Source organism: Rhipicephalus microplus, chromosome X (assembly GCF_043290135.1).
Source record: "Rhipicephalus microplus isolate Deutch F79 chromosome X, USDA_Rmic, whole genome shotgun sequence".
Classification (NCBI taxonomy): domain Eukaryota; kingdom Metazoa; phylum Arthropoda; class Arachnida; order Ixodida; family Ixodidae; genus Rhipicephalus; species Rhipicephalus microplus.
In genome coordinates this window covers 396,471,354-396,493,699 of record NC_134710.1, presented here as the reverse complement: position 1 = coordinate 396,493,699, position 22,346 = coordinate 396,471,354, and the positions used below count along the sequence as shown (strand labels likewise).

Here is a 22,346-nt window from a genome sequence, read left to right as displayed (position 1 = left end):
TTTGATGAGCTGCTCAAGAAGCGAAATTCTACACGTCGCGCTAATACGCAAACGGCAGATATTTCGTCTTTAGAGTGGAAAAGAAGTGGCTCTGACTACACCGTATTGATGCCTCAAATTCAACAGTACATCCGTGAAGAAGTAGCTCGACAGCTCTCGCTTGTGACCACCATCGACGATACCCCCAAGCACTGGACCACTCACTTCGCCATGCTATTCAGACGCAAGTTGCCGAGGCTCTCCCTTCACCCACGTCCCCAATATCAGGTACTGCAATGATTACTTATGCAGAAGCCGCCGCCGACCTCCTGCCCAACCGCCGCTCCCTTCATACAGTCTAGCCACCAACTACTACAGGTCGCCTGTTCCAGTTTATCTGGTAAATCAACCCTTCTCGCCACCTCGAGCACATGTTAACTCTTGGCGTACTCCGGATAACCGGCAAGTCTGCTGCAACTGGGGTATTCCAGGGCATGTCGCGCGCTACTGTCGTCGCCGTTGATTCTATTTTAATGAGGCTCAGCATTCCAGCAATGTTTCTCGGCAACCAGAATCACATGTTACACCTGATGCAGCTGACCACCACTCACGTCGACCAGACATCAGCCCACGTCGACCTCCTTCACCCGTATTCGGTCTCCTTCTCCCATGCTTCGCCGTTCCAACCACGCCCAGGAGGAAAACTAAGCGTCACAGTTCCCGAGGCAAATCTGCGCCACCGACGAAATTTCCAAGGCTTCATCTTTCGCCCCCTAACGAGATTGCCGTGTTTGTGAACGGTTTCGCCACAACTGCTCTTGTCGACAGAGGTGCCGCTATTTGTGTAATGAGTGAAATGTTGTGCCGCAAACTGAACAAAGTGACGACTCCACTGGTTGATATTTCTTTACGCACAGCGAGTTTGCAGCACGTCCAGCCTTCTGCCACATGCACTGCTCGTGTGGTGATTAAGGGGTGCTTTATATCGTTGAATTTGTCGTCCTTCCGCATGCGTCTCATAAGATCATCCTGGGATGGAACTTTCTTTCCGCTATACAAGCGGTTGTCGACTGCGCCCGTGCACAACTCGTTTTGTTTCCGTTCAGCACGACATTCATAGATCTCCCTTGCTCGCCTAAAAAGGTGACCGTCGACACTGACGTCATCATCTCTGCTTTTTTGGTCGCCATGGTCTCTATTTTTTACAACTCTGTCCCTGATTCAACTGCCCTCTTTATACCGTCGCAAGAATGCGCTCGTCACCGGAACCGTGACGTCCCGTTTGCTGTCATAACGCTTGCCAATGGTTCGAGTGCCGTGTACATGTGCAATGTGTTCCCTTGTCCCGCTACTTTATTACATGGCGAATGTACTGGGCATCTTGACGCTTATGATGCCATCATTCCTTTCGATTCCCCTTCCGATACGACGCCGATGTCCGTGGATGCTGTCACGGCTGCCACCGCACCCTCACTACCTGACGAAGACGTTCTGTCGCGCAGCGTGGACATCGGGCTTACGCAAGACCAGCGCAAACAGCTCATTCAACTACTTGACCGTTTCCGCGCCCCTTTCGACCACGGACAACCTCCCTTGGTACGCACGTCAGTTGTCGCTCACACTATCGACACCGGTCATCCTAATCCATTTCGTCAGCGCCCCTACAGCGTCTCGCCGGCTGAGCGTGACGTCATCACTCAAAACGTCAATTAGATGCTCCAACGTAGTGTCATTCAACACTCGCACAGTCTTTGGGGCTTCGCCAGTGGTCCTTGTGCGAAAAAAAGATGATTCCATTAGGTTTCGCGTGGATTATCGGCGACTAAACAACATCACACGCAAGGATGTTTATCCTCTGCCACGCATTCATGACGCCCTGGATTGCCTTCAAGGTGCGGAGTTTTTCTCTTCACTGAATCTGCACTTTGGATAATGGCAAGTGCCAATAGCCAAACCAGACCATCCAAAAACGGCGTTTGCGACCCCAGTCGGCTTATATGAATTTAATGTTATGCCCTTCGGTCTTTGCAATGCGCCGGCAACTTTTGAAAGGATGATGGACAGTGTCCTCAGGGGACATAAATGGCATATGTGTCTTTGCTAATTAGATGACATAGTTGTCTGTTCTACAAGTTTTGAAACTCATCTTTCCCGTCTGGAACAAGTTCTCCAGTGCCTTACAGCAGCCGGGTTGCAACTCAACTTCAAAAAATGTCGTTTTGGCGCACGCAAACTCACAATTCTCGGCCACGTCGTCTCAAAATAAGGAATATCGCCAGACCCTGCCAAACTGCGTGCCGTTGCCGAGTACCCCAACCTACCACCCTAAAGGAGCTCCGTAGCTTCGTAGGCTTGTGCTCGTATTTTCGGCGTTTCATCCGCAATTTTGCTTCTATAATCGCCCTCCTAACTCAGCTTGTTTCCAGTAGAGCAGACCTCTCGGGCTGGAATTCCTATTGCAATGTCGCATTCACGATGCTGCGCCGGATACTCACGTCTCCACCAGTTCTCCGCCACTTCGATCCCAATGCACCTACTGAAGTTCACATGGATGCTTGCGGTGTCGGCCTCGGTGCCATTCTCGCTCAACGCAAGGATGGCTGCGAAGAGTATGTTGACGCCTATGCCAGCCGTACCCTAACAAAGGCAGAGTCCAACTATTCCGTCGCGGAAAAGGAGTGCTTAGCTATCATTTTGGCTATAGGAAAATTTCGCACTTACCTTTACGGACGCCAGTTTGATGTTGTCACAGAACACCATTCCTTATGCTGACTAGCGTCCATGAAAGACCCTACTGGTCGTCTCGCTCATTGGGCTTTACGCCTTCAAGAATACGACATCCATGTTGTTTATCGCTCAGGACGCAGACATTGAAACGCCGATGCCCAATCCCGTTCTGCGCTGCCTTCTGATCTTGCCTGCTTACCATCTGCCATCTGCAACTCTTCATCGCTGAGCATCACCAACATGTCAGCCGAGCAGCGCAGGGATCCCTGTATCAATTCTCTGCTCGAATTCCTCTCTAAGGGTTTGGTAGAATCGACTTCACGGTCCCTGTCTCATCAAGCAAGACACTTTGCTGTCCGTGAAGGCTTGTTGCATCGCCGCAATTACGAGACTGATAGCCATAGGTGGCTCCTAGTCATCTCCCGTCATTTGCGCTCGGGCATCGCTGCCTTTCACGATCACCCCCAGTGTGGCCACGCTGAAGTATTCAAGACCTACTCTCGCCTTCGTCTAAGATACTACTGGCGCGGCATGTATCGGCACGTTCGCCAGTACGTTCGGTCATGTGCCACGTGTCAACGCCGCAAGACGCCTTCTCGCAGCACTACTGGTTCTTTGCAACCCTTAACCTGTCCAGCGAGATCATTCGACCGCGTCGGAATTGATATTTATGGTCCTCTACCCTACACTTCTCGAGGCAACCGGTGGATTATCGTCGCCGTCGATCATTTGACACGCTACGCTGAAACATCTGCGCTGCCTGCTACCACTGCGAAATACGTTGGGTCCTTTCTTCTGCCCCATCTGATTTTGCGGCACGGTGCACCTCGTGAATTACTCAGTGACCGTGGATGCGTGTTTCTCTCGAACACCGTCGACGAGCTGCTCAAGAAATGTCGCACTGTTCATCGGAAAACCTCGGCATACCATCCTCAAACCAATGGAATGACAAAACGCTTTAATCGCACCCTTGGAGATATTCTTGCCATGTACGCGTCTGACGACGACACTGATTTGGACCAAGTGCTCCCTTTTGTAACGTACGCGTACAACTCTGCGCCACAAACAACCACCGGCTTCTCTCCTTTCTTCTTCCTGTACGGACGTGAACCATCATGCTCCATGGACACCATTCTAAAGTACAGACCTGACGTTTCCGAAGCGACGCCCGTTTCCGAAGCAGCTGCTTTTGCCGAAGAGTGTCGTCAACTCGCTCGCTCGTTTACCGCGCAAGACCAGTGGCGCCCAAAAACTGACCACGATGCATCTGCATCTAGTGCCCACTATAACCCAGGATTGTTGGTTTGGCTCTGGGTCCCGTCTACCCCTCCCGGTCTTTCCCCAAAGATTTCGTCGAAATACCATGGCCCCTACCGTGTGGTGCGACAAACATCTCCCGTCAACTATGAAGTTGAGCCCAGTGGTTCACCTCCGAACCAACGCTGCCGAGGGCGTGAATCGGTTCACGTATCACGACTCAAACCATGCTATGACCCCCCTGTCGTGTCATTTCCTTAGATCGCCAGGTTGGCACTTTTCTGCGCGGGGAGTAATTGTACCGGATCATAGTGGCGCCAGCTCTGTGCCAGCGTGAAAAAGACGTTGACGTCCGTGTGTGGCTCGTGCTTGCCGGGTTTCTGCCTGTACCAGCTTCTTGCGGCTAACGCTTCTTGTTTAATAACAAGTGTTTTTTGCGTGAACTCGCTCGTTGCAATATATATATATATATATATATGTATGTATGTGTGTGTATGTGTGTGTGTGTGTGTGTGTACATTTATTGTAGCTAGCGTGCACGGTTAAAAACTACTATGAAGTCGGTTGGATGATGGATGAAAACTTTTATTGGGGTCCTGAAGGATTCCACCCCCGTTTTATAGGGGTAGGATCGTGGACCGCTCCCACGCAGGGACGGGGAGGCCCAGCCTCATCGTCGCATCGTGGGCATTCTGGACAGCCTATAGTATTGTATGAGAACTGGACTCGTGAGAGTTAAAGGAAAGGAGTTTTGAGGAAATTCTTCATCTTTTCTTTGTAATAAGGGGCACCTTTAGAGCATGTGGTTAAAATCACTGCGATTGCGGCAGTCCGGACAAAGTTCTGAAATATCGGAATAATTGCTATAAGTTACGAGGCTACGGTATGTTCCCGTCTGAAGCATGCGAAGAGAGATTGCCTGTGGCCTAGACAATTTTTCGACCGGCAACGGAAAGGACCTACGGCCTCATTGATAGTGTTTCGTGATCTCGTTGAAGGTAGTCAAAACGTCCCTATAATGAAGGTTGGGAGCTGATTACTCTGTCTGGGAAGCAAAAGTCCCGGCGCGGTAAGTGAAGCCTCGTGCCTTAGAAAGGGCTAGCTCGTTGACATTGGGAAGGCGCCCGACCTTCAAGCCAAGGTGAAAAGGGTCGAAATAATAGTGTGGTGGGTGAGTTCCTTGTGAGGGAAAGTTCTAGAAACTTCTTTGCACATGGAACCAGGAGCGAAGGCCCTAGCAGCACTATGAAGTAAACGAAACAAACACAAACAGCGTTCTCGGCTCGACGTTGGCGTTTCACAGCACCATCTCAGGCACACAATTTCGAATCTTCTTGAGAGCCGTCCAGCCAGCGAACGGTCGAGAGTGAGGCGCGAGTGGACGAGAAAGTGGGGCACAGGGAGGAGAGAGAGCGAATGGCGAGAGAAAGAGCGGTCAAGCACTGCACCTGTCATTCTTGACGGCCATGCTGTCAGCGTTTTAACAAAAAAAAAACGCTACACAAAAGCTGGCAGCACGGACGCTACAAACGCGTTTTAAATGCACTGCATTGAGGCTGTAGCAAGTAACGTTCAAGTCAAAGAGGTGAGGACTTCCGTTGGGCGAGGACAAGCGAGCGCGCCCGCAGCTGCTGCTGACAGCTGCCGACGCTGAAGCGTGACATGGTGGTGGCTCGGGTTTCTTGGCGCGGGCGCGCCCACAGCTATTGATATGCGAGACGGCGGAGGACGGATCCAGACAGATCCAGACGGATCCAGATGGACATAGCCCCACTAAGAAATGCATTCCCATTTAGTGCGAGGAGCCCCTTTAAGGCGTGCAGTATCGCGTCGCAGAAGCGTGGAATCACACGAGGCGTCAAAACGTGTAATGCGCAACGAGTAGTTGGTCCACCCGTACAAAGCGCACAGGCACAATTAATAAACATTATCAGCAGCAACATCTACACAGTGTGCAGCTGCACATGGGCGCGTATAGCCTTACGGATGGCTAGTGGGTACTATGGCAGTTTACAGAAGGAAAAGCTACGTCCGAATGGGCACATGGCGAAGTACTCGTGGTAGGCAATGTAGGATTGTTTTAAAGAGCCCATGTTGCGCACACGGACGTTCTTTTTCTAGCAGTCCGTTTAAACTGTCCACCGAGAAGCGAAAGCTGGCTAGCGTATACCTCGATGTGAAAGTAGCCCGATAGTACACTGTAACGTTCTACTGTTGAAAGATAAGTTGAAGCATCCTCCGTGTGTGTGTGTGTGTGTGTGTGTGTGTGTGTGTGTGTTTAGCTGAGTCCTCCAGAGTGGGTGTTTGGGTATGAGTAGGTTTTTAGCTTATCCCTCCAGAGTAGGTATTTGCCATTTTAGTAAAAAACATTCAAACGACAAACGCGCATTCTTTCGACCCCCAAGCCACTGTACCGCGATATTCAAGGTGATTTATTTTTCTTTTCATCATAAACTTCCATTTTCTGTTGCGGGTATAAGCGCCATCATGCAGCAGATATTATCATCATCAGGCTCGACTCCTTGTCAATGCCCTTGACATCCCAGAAGCAGAGGCATTGCAGAGGCATCATCGTCATCAGATGCATGCCGATCCCCCGAAGTGGGCTGTGCCAGGTGGCCGCCTTGGAGCAGGGCAAATCAATCAGGACAGTGCCAATGCACAAACCCTCATCCACCGAAGTGCGAACGATTGTCGAACGCGACCGCACCCAGCAGCAGTCGCGTCTTTCGGATGCACCTCGGGTGAACGATTCGGAAGACCCGCCGCCAGCCCTGCCAGACTTCGGGTGCAAGCAGGGCCTGGAGCATGCCGACGCATCCTACGCTCCAACGGGGACTGCAAACATCTCAACGCTGGTGCGATACACGGTAAGCTATATCTCTTGCCATGTTTTGCCCGAATGCACGCTGCGCGAACAATGCCGCTGGCGATCCTTCAATCACTAATATTTCACCGCGCTGTCCGCATCCTCCACATGCCAGACGTTACTGGCAGACCTATTCGACTGTTTTTAAAACTTGTCCGGTACTCTGGCAATAGATGTCGTGAAGTACATTTCTCTGCAATCGTAAAACGCCACTCTTTTGGTAATTGCCTTAAATATTCAGCTGCGTGGACTGCGCCAACTCAGAGATGTCACCAAGCGATATATCTCGGACGCTGAAAATGCCACATTCACCCGATTACGCCTGTTCTATTGGCCAGCTGGTCTCTCCTCCATCGTTTTCTTCTGTCCTCACGCTCATGCGTGCGAGCTTCTGAAACCCAGTGCCCCTCTTTTTCCTCCACTCGGCCATACTTCTTGAGTCATAAGGAATCGCCGACAGATGTCTCGCGGTAGTCGAACTACTCACTGATTGTTGTTCCGTCCCAGCTGTAAAATTGACACATGAGGTATTTGATGTTGGAAAGCTATATGAAGCACCCCAATTGCTACGGTAGGCGGCGAGACTGTGTCGTGATGGTCGTCGCGGGTCATGGATAAGAGCAGCGTAGGCAGAAAGTTTTTTTGGAGTGGGGGGAGGGGCACCTCTTTGGTCTGAAGTGGGGCTCAGCAGGAAAATGGTAATTTTGCAATCTGTATGCCAGGGCGAAACCAATTTGTGGGGAGAGGCAACGGGCCCAGTGTGCCACGTCCTATAGCTACGTCGCTTATACGCGCGACTTGATATGGCGAGCTGCCAGAAATGCCTTTGGCACACAGGGACAAATGTATCGTCGCGGAAGCAATTTCCGCAGGTGGTAATATGAGTCGCCGTTTGGTGATCCTGCTTGAATTACTCTTACTTGCACAGCCTTGCGAGTAGGCCTAAGTAGGCCCGGTCTAAATAGTCTAAGTAGGTTGTCGTGCTTAGTAGACCTTTTCTTTCCGAGTCGGACTAAGAAGGCGTGCGAACTCGACAGGCTGTGATACGCAGTCAGCGTGACGTGACACACTAGCTACGATCAACTTTCTCGCGTATGCCGTTTATTCTAACTTTCTTTGGGTGAACGGTGTTCTGTGGTGCATCAGTTGCGCATCGCTACCTGTCTCACCGTTATGAGTTCCACGCCTAACAGGGAACTCCAACAGTGGAAATCAGGCAGCGAGCCATGGAGGGGAAAATGGTACGCCCAGCGTTGAGGGAAAAGACGAGAACCACGTGGGTGAAAGAGCAAATGCTTTAAGGAATCAAGTAAAATGGGCACATACACAGGCTTGCAGCGGAAAACAAAGCTAACTGCTGGTTAATAAAAAGTCACAGTTTCGCCGCAGGGGCGAAGCAATGAATGCGATAGCAGCTTAGAATTTAATGCTGAGAACGGCTAGCAGATTGAGACGTTCAACGCGCTGCTCACGCACAAATGAAGCACGAAAAGAACACACACAGGACGAAAGCTATCTAACAACGCTTACAGCTCAACGCTCAACGCGCTATTTGAACAAAAACGACGCACGAAACATAATCACAGGTACTGATATGAGTGTGAACTAACGAGTGCCCCACTTGTTACTTCACTGTTCTTGAAAGCGCGCTCTTTTCTCAAACCGGGTCTGCCCAGCGAGCGAAGTGACCTTTGTGGCTCAGACAACTAACGCAATCGTTCCGGTGAAAGGCCAAGGTACATGATTCTGCCCAACGAAGAATAAGCGCGCGCACACAAGTGCTTACCCCCCCACCCTAATCTGCGGGCAAAGTACGCGTAGGGAGATAAGCGCGCGTTGGCGCATTGCGACGAGCTGGGTGCCGAGTGCGGGCGTCTTTTTTTTTCTTTCTTAAGTTTTCATATATATAGATACGTATACACATACGGTTCATGACGGTGGCGGCGACTGTTCTTATCATTGCTATCGCACTAATACTGAGGTTGTATTCCAAAAGAAGGCAAGCGTGACAAGAGAACCTGATTGTTAAGTGGGTATATATAATTAGGAAGTTTGTGGGCATAACGTAGCCATAGCAAGGGTAGGTTCCGGGTTAATTGAGAAACATGGGAAACGCCTTCGCCTTGCGTTGGGCCCAGTCAGGCTAATGATGATGACGAAAACTATGAAAAGCGGCTCAATCACGTATATACCCCATTTGACTATCTTAATGTGAATCGGTAAGCGTAACAAACCATACTCTCTTGGTGTGCTTCAAATCGGCTACACCTAGAGTAAGAGTAAACAGAATACAGAACATGCCACGAAGAGAAGCAAGTTTCGCTGAGTGTAGTTTTCTCAGAGCGTAAGTGTTAGAAATGAGAGCTTGTACATTTTCAGAGCTTGTAAAAATTTTATGGGTAGGCAACAGCTGCAGCATCATTTCTCATGGATGTGCCTACGTTGACGTCTAGTGGCACATCTACATCGCAACAATTAACGCTCATGATCATGTTTTAGGCGCTGTGGCAGCTGAAGATGTAAATATTATGCCTGGAGACAGCATATACCTTGAATTCAGTGCAAAGATAAAACACAAGCATATAATAAACACTAGTACTCGGATAGATTTGATCGCAAACGGACAACACACAAGAAGACAGGACGACTATGACCACTCACTGCCAACTGGTTTTATTCGGAATAAAACCAGTTGGCAGTGAGCGCTCATATATCTTCCTCTCTTCTTGTGTGTTGTCCGTTTGCGCTCAAATCGATTCCAGTGTGAACCAGCGCGCCCAACCAAGCACATTATTGAACTGGTACTCGATATGCACTTTTTCAAAGCACCGTTAATTAAGTAGAGGCACGGCATGTTGTGCGCGTCAAAGCCGAGTAATACGGTAAACACAGCCTCTGCTCTACGCTACCGCACTGTGCTTTCGCAACATCATGGAGGCCGAGAAACACGGGAGGCAGAGCAACACGGGAAGCATATCCACGCTGTGGCCAGCGTTGCTCGCTGACACCGAGACACCCTACCTGCATCGTCACCGAATAGCCCCACGGAACTCATTACGTAGTTTCATGAGTCTTTCACTCTTCTGCTCATAGACGGGGGCACCACTCCGCTCCGTCAAGAGAAGGAGACAGGTGTACCAGGGCTTTGGGTAGCCCAAAAGCCCGAGTCCAATCAAGCCCGTAAATCAGGCTCGGGTAGGCTGTCGTATTCTCACCTCTCCCGGGCTGGTCCGGGCTGCTTTGTTCGTTATCGTGAGGGCCTAACTAAGTACAAAGCCCGAATCAACCCCTGGATGTAAGCAATTCACCAGAATTGTTTTCCAGAATGCAGCGATAGCGTACAAGATGGGTGTTGGGATAATCCATGGCAATGACTGGCAACCTGCGGCCAGCGGGCCACATTTCTGTTTCAAACACTATATATGAGAACATCCCACCCCCTTACCTTGTCATATATACGTATCTGAAGGCCGACATGGCAGCTTTGACCTCAAATGGTGTTTTCTTTTGCAATCTATATTAGTAAAATTGCACACTTGCCCCTGCGTCCACAAAATAAGCATGATTTTCATTTCGATTTTGTAGATTCTCAATGCCCTAAATTTTCACCCCTTGTCTGCAAGACTCTCCCTCCCCCCGATTCGCCATACGACCCTCACTGTGTCGGCTTAATGCAAATTTGGCCCTCCGCTTCAAAAGGCTATTGCCTACCATTGACCCATAGAACCAGGCTCCTGTCCTGTATCTGAGGTTCTAAACTCCTGATGGAACAAGTAGATCTTAAAATTCCAAATTATAGCTATACGTTAACAAAAAGATGTTGGCAGTTGCGGCTGTACTATTGCTACTGTGCGAGCAGCGAACGGAACTTCGGTTCGACGGGACATGTGATACGGGAGCACTGCATTTCACTGAAGCCCGGATCATTGTAGACAGCTTGTGATTGGTACACGACAACTTCTAATATGCGGCTGTCATGGGTCCCTTGTTTGTCTAACTTTTATAGATTTAATATGATGCCACATTATTGAAACCGATAATCCTTTTCCGCAACAATTCTTCATATTATTGGACCAGACTATGTGCTGGGCTCGGGCTGTTTGCACGTCGGACCGGGCGGGCCCGCACCTCTAGTATCGAGGTCTGGCGGGTCTTCAAAGCAGATAGCATGGATCGGGCCGGGCTCGTGCTCGGAAATTCGGCTCATGCGGGAGAAAAAATATGAGAGATATAAAACGCATCTTGCGAAACTTCGCGCTTATACTTCGGTGGCGTAGTTGACAGAGCGCCGTGCGCCTATCATCACTGACCGAGAGATGCGGGTTTGATTCCCAGCGGCAGAAATTTTTCTTCTAGTTTTCATTCTTTCTCATTCGCTAGTGTCAATTTACCAACGTCGTTTCCATAACGGAAATATAAAACTGTTTCATGTTGAAATAATCATTTAAGAGCACAAATGTCCGCAGTATCACGCAAATAGTGCCACTTTCGCAATATATATTTCATCATATGTACTGCACAAAAACTGCGCATAGAAGAGTTATGCGTGTGCATCGGTCGTGCAGCGCAAGTTTACCGGTTAAGGCGTATATGTGCTAAAAAAATCTCATTCCATTTCGAATATTCCCCTCTCGCTACTACTCTGCTACTTTAGAAGCGTGCAACAGGACTTCGCAAGTAAATTACTGTTGCCGTTGGTGTTCATTTGAGCCATGATATTCTGTTTCGTCGTGCGGCCGTCGGATTGTTCACGCAGCATGCGCACGACGGCTCTGCCCGGCACGGCCCCGCCCACATACGGCCCGACGACACCAAGAGGCTCATCACGATCACCACGCTGGCACTGGCCATGGTGTGCGCCTTCACAATCCTGTCGTTTCTGCTACCGTCAACCAGGCCGCAGGGAGACGTGTCACGCTGGTGCGACACCAGCGACGGTCGCCAGATGTGACGTTGCTCGCGCACAAGCTTAACCGCAGCGTTGACCCGTGCCACGACTTCGACGCGTACGTCTGTTCCACGTGGAAACCTGACGACCGGTTTCCCCGGGTGTCCCAGACATTGCTGGGTGACCTCAGCATCTCCTGGCTGGACGGCTTGCCTGAGCTGCTCGAAGAGGGAGCCAAGGTTGCGTCGCTGGCCGCTAAACCACTGGCCATGTACTCCTCGTGCGTGGAGAACAGTGGCGCCAGCGAGGCGGACAAGGGTTTGTTTCTCGAGTTTCTCAGGGATCGCAAATTGGCCTGGCCCGACAAACCACGTGGCGGCGTGCGTGCGCCTACCGTGTTCGTTGACTTAGCCATGAATTGGGAGATGGCGTTGTGGATGCGCGTCCGCGTGTTGAAGCATCCGTTCACGCCCGGTGCACGGCGGTTCCTTCTACTACCTGGTCGGAGGAGCGACGTGCGGCTGTTCGCAGCGTTGCACGAGTACGTCATGTCTACAGGCGACTACGCAAGGTACATATATCTTGATTTTACTTGTATCATAACGTTATGCGTGCGACGTCATAGGCTGGCGAACTCATTCTTGAGTCGACTCAATCGGACGCACTCAGATCAAACCAACGTTTTTAGTATCTAAAAACGTTGGATCAAACCATGAGCCTGAGTCTGAGAGGGTCCGAATTACTAATATTTTGGCGGGTCTGAGTGAGTTCGGCTGAAGAAAATTTGACGAGCCTAACTCCGAGTGAGCCCAAAGAACAAGATGCAATTCTTAAGTGAGTCCGAGTGAGTTCCGCATTTTTTATCGACCTATTGTCGCGCCTACTCATCTTCAGCATTATTATAAGTCATACGTGAATTCACATTTGTACTCATACCTATTCTAACGCATTAAAGAGCAACATCGTTCATACACCATTTCGACATTTACTCGTCAGATGCGTGAATTACGTTGAAGGGGTTCCTTGACATCCCCCCCTGCCAACTCTTTAGGGAAGTTCTTGATAAACATATGAGATGTTGTCATCTTGGTCAAAAATGTCTTTATAATTCTATGCGACCACACGGAACTCGTATTCCAAGCAACTATATCAAAAGGTACCCAGACGAGAATCGATTACGTTAAATATCTGTGTTCCACTGCAGGGTCCCGCTGCAGTCTTCGGTAATAGGAACCTGTATAATTTTCTATAACAATATTTTATTGTGTAAGATTTATAAATGACAGACCGACTAAAGCGTATTGACACCACAGTCAGACAAGCTAGTTATAGGCTAACGGACTCGTGAGTCGATCTCTGGAACTCGAACTCAGTTTGAGCTGAGAATCTGACTCCAATGAGTAGGACTTTCGTGAATTTGAGTCTCAGTGGGTGGGGCTCAGGCATATTTTAGTGAGTCTGAACACGATTGAGTCCAAAGTGTAAAATATATTTCATGAGTGAGTCTGTATCAGTTCACGATTTCTTCCGACCTACGGCGTGCATACAGAAACTACAGAAACCCATGGAAACATGTAAGCTCGATAAGATAGAAAATTGTTAAATGCGGAGAGCCACTGGAGCAGCATTTTGGCAAGCGCGCTTGTCTTCATCAAGACTGCAACATGACGTGGTGGTCTTGAAAAAAAAGCGAAGTATGGGTGATTCCACGTAAGATCGAACAATGCATGACCAGTCGACCCCTTAAATTTTTCTCACACTTTTATATATTACTGCCCAATGAGTGAAAAGAAGAGATCCGCAATTGGTTTTGCCAAAAAAAATTTTTCTTTGAAGCACAGTAAATCTATAATGACGAAGAAATGGAGTGCCACGCTTACCTGCTGTGCTGTTGTTTTTTCGACTTTGGCGTTGAATTACACAAAATATAAAAATCTACCTATCTCAATCTCATTTAGGTAAAAATAGGCGTATTAGTGCTGATGTTAAATTATTTTTCGCTTATCTGGATAGCGCAGATATTTCTTTTATTGTCAAATTTCACCCAGAAAACGTCCTTTGCCTACATTACAGGACTTTCAAAAAGGGCTGACGACAGAATGGTGAAAATTCCGCATTACTTTCTCAGCATGCTTATTCATGGAACTGACAAAGGTTATATTGATAACAGTTTCCAACAAAAGGCACGATCACGCGAACGTCCAGAAACCAGCATGCAAAGGAAACCTAAGGCAACAATAAAAAAACACTTTTGATATTCGTAAACTTTCTACACTTATTTTCTTGCACATCACCTTTCACAATCAATAAAAAAATGTTACATAATGTGGTTTCGCTTGCAGTTACGACCCGTCAAAGTGTGCGACCGATGGCGTCGCGCTGCAAACCATGTGCACGCTTGCTACAGTACAGTGTATAGAAATATACTGCCTAGTGTGCTGAGCGCCGGCTAAGAGATGGCCCCGCAGCTGATGACTGCCGGAAGCATCCGCATGGTGCGCTGCTGTGCGGGTGGGTGCATTTGCGTTCAATCGTTGATTGATATGTGGGGTTTAACGTCCCAAAAACCACCATATGATTATGAGAGACGCTGTAGTGGAGGGCTCCGGAAATTTAGTCCACCTGGGGTTCTTTAAAGTGCACCCAAATCTGAGCACACGGGCCTACACCAATTCCGCCTCCATCGGAAATGCCGCCGCCATAGCCGGGATTCGATCCCGTGACCTACGGGTCAGCACCCGAGTACCTTAGCCCTGCACTAGACCACCGCGGCGGGGCTTGCGTTCAATCGTTGCGCTCCGCAAGCGCTGCAAACCCTGCAGGGGGACGAGCTGCGCGAGGCCAAGTATTATTTTCCTGCAATTTCGGAGTGTTTTTTGCATAATGCTTTATTGTATAGGTACTACTCGATTGTTTTCACAGTACTGGCGCTTCGCAACACCAGATGAAGATCATTTCGTGGCATACATTTCGCCATCTGCTACTGCCCACAAAAAAAAAGACGCGGATGCCACATAATTTGGGAATCAATGCTAAGAAAGGTGACTCTGTTGTAATTTTTTATTGGGTGAAACATTATGAAGTGGCGCTAAATAAATGCAATAAATTGCATATTCAACACAGGAGCCAGCATTGGCGTTTCACGAACATTTGGCTCTTCTTGCAAAGTATTTCGAAGACCCTAAGTAGACGTAGATGATTAGATAGATTGATAGATAGATAGATAGATAGATAGATAGATAGATAGACAGACAGACGTACGGACACACAGACGGATGAACGGACGGATAGACAGGCAGATGGACAGACACAGACAGGTGGACAGAGAGACAGACGGACGGACAGACGGATGGACAGACGAACGGGCAGATAGATAGATAGATGGATGCTCAAAGTGCTTACAGTGCGCAAAGCAAATTATTTTAAAAACTAATGACAGTATAACCACCAGAGTTATTTTTTAATGTGCTTTGTTCTTGAGAGCAATAATTATCACAGAAGACCTTTGAACCTTTACCTCTTAGCCTGCATTCCATTAGAATTTGAGTGAAAACAAAGACTGATAACATGCTAATTAATAATTTGACACTCGACGCATATGATACTCAAAATGTTGTTGGAAAGAGAGTCCGACGTTGACATGGGAGAAAAACTGTGTGAATGAAATTCGAAAGGGTATTTTTAATTTTTGAGATAAATATGAATATTTGAAATTTCGCCTAAACAGCGATTTCATTCCCGACACCGTTCACCCTAATCCGAAAAAATAGCTTGGTGGGGTCACTCTCAGAATGCTTTTCTCACACGACAGCCTTCGGATTCTTCTCCCTTGATCCTACTTTTTCATTCAGGAAACCGTGCTGGATCTGTTAGTGTGGGGAACAGGACACCTTTTCCCTGTTCAACCGATAACTTCTTTGACACGGCGGCACAATACACGTCCTTTATTTGCGTTGCCACTTAGCTTTCAACACCTCAGAGTGTTGCAGTGCACATTAGGAGCCGTCGAACTTCACAGTAAATCAGATGGCAGCTGCTACACACTGATTTCAAACGTCGCGAGGCTCCGGCAGCAACAGGACGAGAGGAATTTCGCGCGTTTGTGCACCCTCTCGACACGCAGCGCTGCTTGTGGCATCTGAGTAACCTGTTGGCATCTGAGTGCCCTGAGTGTCCTTGTCCTGTTGCTGCCGGAGCCTCGCCACGTTTAAAATCAGAGAGTGAGAGCTCCCATCTGATTTACTGTGAAGTTGGACGGCGCCTAAAGTGCACTGCAACACCCTGAGGTGTTAAAATCTAAGCGACAATGCAAATAACGGACGTGTATTGTGCCACTGTGTCAAAAAAGTTATCGGTCGAACAAGGAAAAGTCTTTTTCCCCGCACTAACGGATCCAGCACGGTTTCGTGAATGAAAAAGTAGGATCAAGAGGGCAGACAGAAGGCCGAAGCCAAACGCTGTCGTGTGAGAAAAGCATTTTGAGAGTGACTCTATCGAACTATCTTTTCGGGTTAGGGTGAACGGTGTCGGGAACGAATTCGCCTTATAAGCATAATTTCAAATATCAGTATTTATCCTAAAATTTGAAAATGCCCTTTCAAATTTCTTTCACACACTTCCCCTCCCCCCATTCCCCAATTTCAACGTCAGACTCCCTTTCCAACAACGTATTAATATATCCTGCGAGTGTCAGATTCTTCATTAGCATGTTATGATTCTTTGTTTTTGCTCTAATCCTAATGAAATGCAGGCTAAGAGGTAAAGGTTTTGGGATCTTCTGTGATAATTCCTGCTCTCAAGAACAAGGCACATTTTTAAAAATGACTCTGGTGGTTATCCTGTCAGTGATTTTTAAAATTAATTTCTTTGCACCACTTTGAGCACCTGTCGGTCTATCTATCTATCTATCTATCTATCTATCTATCTATCTATCTATCTATCTATCTATCTATCTATCTATCTATCTATCTATCTATCTATCTATCTATCTATCTATCTATCTATCTATCTATAGATATGTTTTTGAGTGCCCTCACGATCACCCCCTTAACTTAGGGTAAACCAAAATTAGTGCGGGTGGGTAAGATGATTCAATGAATATGACTCGCTGGTCCTGACATGAATAATTCACAATCCCGTCACGTACGCCATCAAACCTTTCTCGCCACATGTTTTTTAATGCGTGAGCGTTGAGCTGGCATTGGCAACATTGACCCTACGAATGCAAATAACAAACGTTGGTGTCATACTACAGGAATCGAAGCCAAGCAATCTGCATGGAAACTAAGTATTCTGTTGCAGAGCCACGCCAGGTCTTCGAAATACTTTGCAAGAAGAGCCAAATGTTCGTGAAACGCCAATGCAGGTTTCAGGGTTGACTCTCCAATTTCTCGGATATATTTAGCGCCACTTCGTAATGTTTCGCTTAATAAAAAATTACAACAGAGTCGCCTTCAATCAGCATTGATTCCCAAGTTACGTGGGATCTGCCTCTTTTTTTTTGCTGGCAGTAGAGGATGGCGAAATGTACGCCACGAACTGATCTTCATTTGGTATTGCAAAGCGCCAAAACTGTGAAAGCAATCGAGGAGTTCATGTACAATAAAGCCTTGTGTAAAAAACACTCCGAAAAGGTAGGAAAATAGTTGGCCTCGCGCGGCTCTGCCTCCTGAAAGCTTCGCAGCGCTTTCAGAGCGCAAGCATTGAACGCGAATGCACCCACTCGCACAGCAGCGCGCCATGCGGGCGCCGCCGGCAGTCATCAGCTGCGGGGCCGTCTCCTAGCCCGCGCTCAACACACTAGGCAGTATATTTCTAGACACTGTAGTATTACGTCAGTTCGAGTGTTCGCGCGCTCTTGAGGCACCGTCGTGGTAAAACTCGGCAGAGACGCAGTTCAACTGGTTATCTAGTGAGTGGTGTCTACTGACGCTGTTCCGACAACGGTGGATGTCCGCTTTCAACGGTCATTTTAAAAGCGCAGTGCTTTATTGCTTAAAACTGCGGCCGCTTGTCTCGGCGTGTGCTGCGCAATGATGGAGTACTGCTATGTGCCTCTATGTGATCACCCACCCGTGACGTTAACTTTCACAACTATCTTAGAGACCCGAAGCTAAGGAAGAAATCCACAAGTACTGCTTACTGGGCGAGCCATGTTAAAATATTGCTTTAAGCGCAGCTCAGTTTTGAGCGCAAAAAGAGATGCTGCACACCCGAAATAACGAGTATCACACCGCGGAAACTACAGATGACGAGCGAAGACATACACAGTTTCACTTTCTGACCAGCAATGTGGTTGGCGGCATCGGCACGCTTATCGGCCATCTGGGAGGAGTTTGGCGCTTTAGATTGGGCTACAATTGAACAAATGGATAATTTCACTCAAAAACATTTTTTTAGGGCGTTAGTTCACCTTCGCGAGGCTGTTCGTTCGACAAAGTTTTTTCCCGAACCAGACGACCCGCACAGAAGAGCAGCGCCTGCTGCAGCGCGGCTGAGAGGGGAGTCCACAAACTGACGTCACACGCGAGAGCACACCAGTCCGATCTCGAGGCCAATATTTCAGTTTAAAAAAAAGCGCAGCACTGAAATAGATCTTGACTGCACTGAGGACGCCAATTCTGAGATTTTTTCGTCACGGAAGCGGTCATGAGTGCGGAATTACCGAACAAGTGCGCATAGTCCGGCGTCTTCCGGTGTGAAGACAGCCATCTTGTGCAAGACTGGGCACAATTAACATGTGGGTCTGAAAATTGTTTGTGAGTGCGTAGGACTCCGAAATTTGGCATGATATCGTATTGAGTAATTACTTCTTGCCACTGCAAATTAGCAGTTATAAACACGGTATAGTGAATGATTAGAAATGATTGTTGTACTCGTGGCCTTCCTTGAGGCACTGTGACATCAAGCTGTGACGTATGAGTTGGCAACTCCTCGAAAATATTGTTTCTTTGAAATGAGTTTCTTGTGCTTCGAATGGTAGTCTGAACAATAATTTTGTTAAGGGGTATAATTTATCGCCATGAAACGCACAGGAGCAGAGAAAACCAAGAGCACTGTCGGAATCAGATGAAGTGTGAGCAGCGGACTGTGCGCACGTCTAGAGTGACCTTAGGTCATTCTAGCACGGCCAGCAAAAGTCATCTGCCGACGTCATCTTAGATGGGCAGGCGGATTCGGTTGTCCATATTTTTTTCGTTTGTTCCATTTGTATTTGTCTCCTGGGGCGTCACTTTCACGGCATTTCAGTGAGATCAATTCACGCAGCGCAGTTTCTTTGGCGAAAGCGGTGTCACCCGCTTGTGAGAAGCGAGCGCTCGCAGCTTCCCGACGAGAATTTTCATGGTACTTCCCATTGAGGGAACACAGGCGAATTTCAACTTCTCCGTCGACGCCTTGAAGCGTTTCTTTTGTGGACGCCGGATGCGGTCGGGGAACCTTAGCTACAGACGGCGAATCTGACTGTAGCCGACTGCCTCTGTTTACGCGCCGATAACGTGCGCTGAAATTCCACCATGCCACATCAGTCACCTCGGGAAGCTTTTATTTGAATATGTAAGTATACGCATTGTAGACGCGTTTTTTGTGTGTGTGTTTCCTTTAAACACATACACACACACAAAAAAAAATTGGCCCCGTATCTGCATGTTAGAATGCAAATGTCGTCGAAAGACGATAGTGTTGCGTCTCGAGAGCTTGAACAAAACATTTATTTGATGTTCTGGGCAAGAAAATACGTGAATGCTATTCTGGCGGCACTGCGTTAGACAGACGGGCGTGCGCGTCCGTCTCAGAGGTGATAAGGTGTAGAACGCAAGGCGACGGGCAGAGGCCACCACCATGTCGTCTTAGCTAAGCGTTTGAAGCGCTCGCCTTTCCGTGCAAGCGTTGCATGGTCACTGCAGCGTGACGAGTGCTACGGTCCTTAAAATTACCTATGTATGCCTTTTCTAGTAAAATGCGAACATGCAGACTATGTACGTGTTGTTATGGTACCTCAGATATGCGCAATAATTGCTTTTTTATTGACAATCACACACGTATGAACACTCATCCTTGAGCAACATTAGTGGGCGCTGGGGACGGGGTTGGCCGTTCGAGGTATCGGCAGGTGCTGTTTAGACTACCCGGTTCGCGGTAACGGTGGACAGACAAATGTACAGACAGACAGACAGACAGACAGACAGACAGACAGACAGACAGACAGACAGACAGACAGACAGACCAAAGTTTTTGCGCCAAAGATCCCCAAGAAAGACTATAGTTTTTAAATACAAATCGATCTCTGCTACGTCTGCATTTCTGATATGACGTGTTAGCAGCGCATGGCTGTGATGCGAGCAAAGGGCGGATAAAATCGCGACACTCCTACGCACATTCGTGGAATTTACGCCCCGCAGTGTCGCAATCTATCCGTCTGATTACACGAAAACGAGCCCTCTTTACACCGGAATGCGCCGGACTGCGCTTGCTTGCTTGCTTGTTAATTCTTTCTGCGGTAATGGCCGCTCCAGTGACAAAATCATTTCAAAATTGGGGTCCTCAGTGGAGTCGACAGCCATTACAAGGCTGCTTTCCTTTTGAGAAACTGAAGTATAGGACTTCATTCTACGATTTGCTATCTTTGCACACAGGCATTATTTGACGTGGCGTAACTGCATGTGAAACCATGTATTATGCAGCATGTGTTTATTGATTGTGAAAGCTGACGTGCTATATAATAAGGGGAACGTTTTAAAAATGTCAAAAATGTTTTTTATCATCGTTGGAAATTTATTTTGCATGCTGTTTTCTTGAAGTTGGCGTAATTCTATCTGTTTATTGAAAAGTGTTAATAATATAAACTTTCGCTGTTTTACAAATGAGCATCTCAGAAAGGAAAAGGGAACATTTGACCAATCTGTCGAAGCCCCTTTTTGAAATAAAGGTCTGCAAAATAGCAAAAGAATGTTTGCTGGCTCAATTTTGATATTTTTTAATAAAAACATCTACACTGTATACCCATAGAAGAGAAAAATATATAAACATGAGCGCAAATCCACCAATAATTAGCTAAACGAATTCGAGGTATGTCGCTTTATTATATTTTGTGTAATTATTCGCCACGGTCGAAAAACAGCAGAGCAGGTAAGTGTGGCACCCCACCTCTTTGAAATTATTGATTGCCTGTGCCTCAACATTTTTTTTCGGTAAAACCAATTACGGATCTCTTCTTTCCACTCATGAAGAAGCAACACTGCTTTGTTGGACCTTACGTAGAATCACACTTATGACAAAACGTTGAATCCTGCAACTACCCGTTTAAAAGAAATCTGAGATTTCCATCTGTTGCGTTTGCGCTTCTTTTACTATGCTATATCAATTCCGTAATGTCCCATATATATCCCATATCTCCTATATATATATATATATATATATATATATATATATATATATATATATATATATATACATATATATATATCATAAACAAAATATTTCAAAATAGGAATTTAGTGAAGCGCACCTACAAACACTTGCTCTGCAGACAGAGCCCCGCGTTAGACAATTCGACCACGCAGCATACAGCCTTTAGCGTACTAACGACGAGCTAATCATATGCACCATTTACCGCAGGTGATAAGAAAAGCCTGGATGGGCCTCAGTATCACCCTAGATTACTAGAAGGGCATGTTTTAAAGGTCGTCACTCCGCGCTTCGAGGGTTCTGGAATTGGGAGCTCAGAACACTGGTTTCTCAAGTCACTTTGAGTGTGCGTGTTCGAAAGACCAACAGCATTTCACAGTAGTCGCAAATGCACAATGCGTCACACGTCGCCGAATTAGGATTGAGCTAGACGCAGGCCATGTCATGTTAATAGCCACGCTGCGTATGTGCTGTGTGGCTAACGACCCACGCTAGATTTCTACTTTTGGTTATTCGGTCGAAACATTTCTTGAAACATTGGCTTCAGCCTCAGGCTTTCCTTGTTATTTTAATGCGAGCAACTTACCCAACGCCTTCCAAAAATTAGCTTTATTTATTCATTTCAATCTTCCAAAGGACCTGCCGACTTGACATTGCAAACGGGGGATATAAGTAAATAGATACATAGCTCGGGTTATTCGCTATATACACGCTCTGATTGCACTTCACGCTTTTGCTGTGGAAGTTATGTATGCCCAGGTACTGGGGTCTCATCTACCATTTCTTTATGGGTCAGCAACCTGGTCCCGAGTACGAGATGGTCATCAAAGAAAGCGCCGAATCCCAAGGCGACGTGGTCGCCATACTCATACCGATGGCCATGCTGAGGTCTTACACGAATGCCTCACTGATCCGCTAAACCAACGCGTCCTCCCACGGAAGCGTGGACATGTGGTTGGAGGCGCTCAGAGAAATTGACCAGTCGGTGGCCGCCGGCGACGACGTGCTAGTCGCCTATTCGGCGGCCCTGTTCGTCACCAAAGGCTACGTCGAGCACCTCGGCGACGTCGCAACCCTCATGCTAGTGTCCTGGGAATTCGTTCAGTAGTACGTGCTTGCCCTCGACAAGAAGCTGCTCGAAGACGTCCTGAGAAGCGGCACGTACGCGGCGAGCTACTTGGCTCTGCTGTGCGCGGCGCAGGTCGAGGCCGTCTACAACCC

At 47.7% G+C, this 22,346-nt stretch overlaps 1 protein-coding gene across 1 annotated transcript; it reads left to right on the top strand.

The window, feature by feature from the left end:
- Window positions 1–6,544: 6,544 nt before the first annotated feature.
- Window positions 6,545–22,044, top strand: LOC142775439 (uncharacterized). Its single transcript, XM_075876836.1, has 3 exons — window positions 6,545–6,833; window positions 11,589–12,291; window positions 21,885–22,044. The coding sequence occupies exons 1-3, from the start codon at window positions 6,545–6,547 to the stop codon at window positions 22,042–22,044; spliced, it is 1,152 nt and encodes a 383-aa protein (XP_075732951.1).
- Window positions 22,045–22,346: the final 302 nt, after the last annotated feature.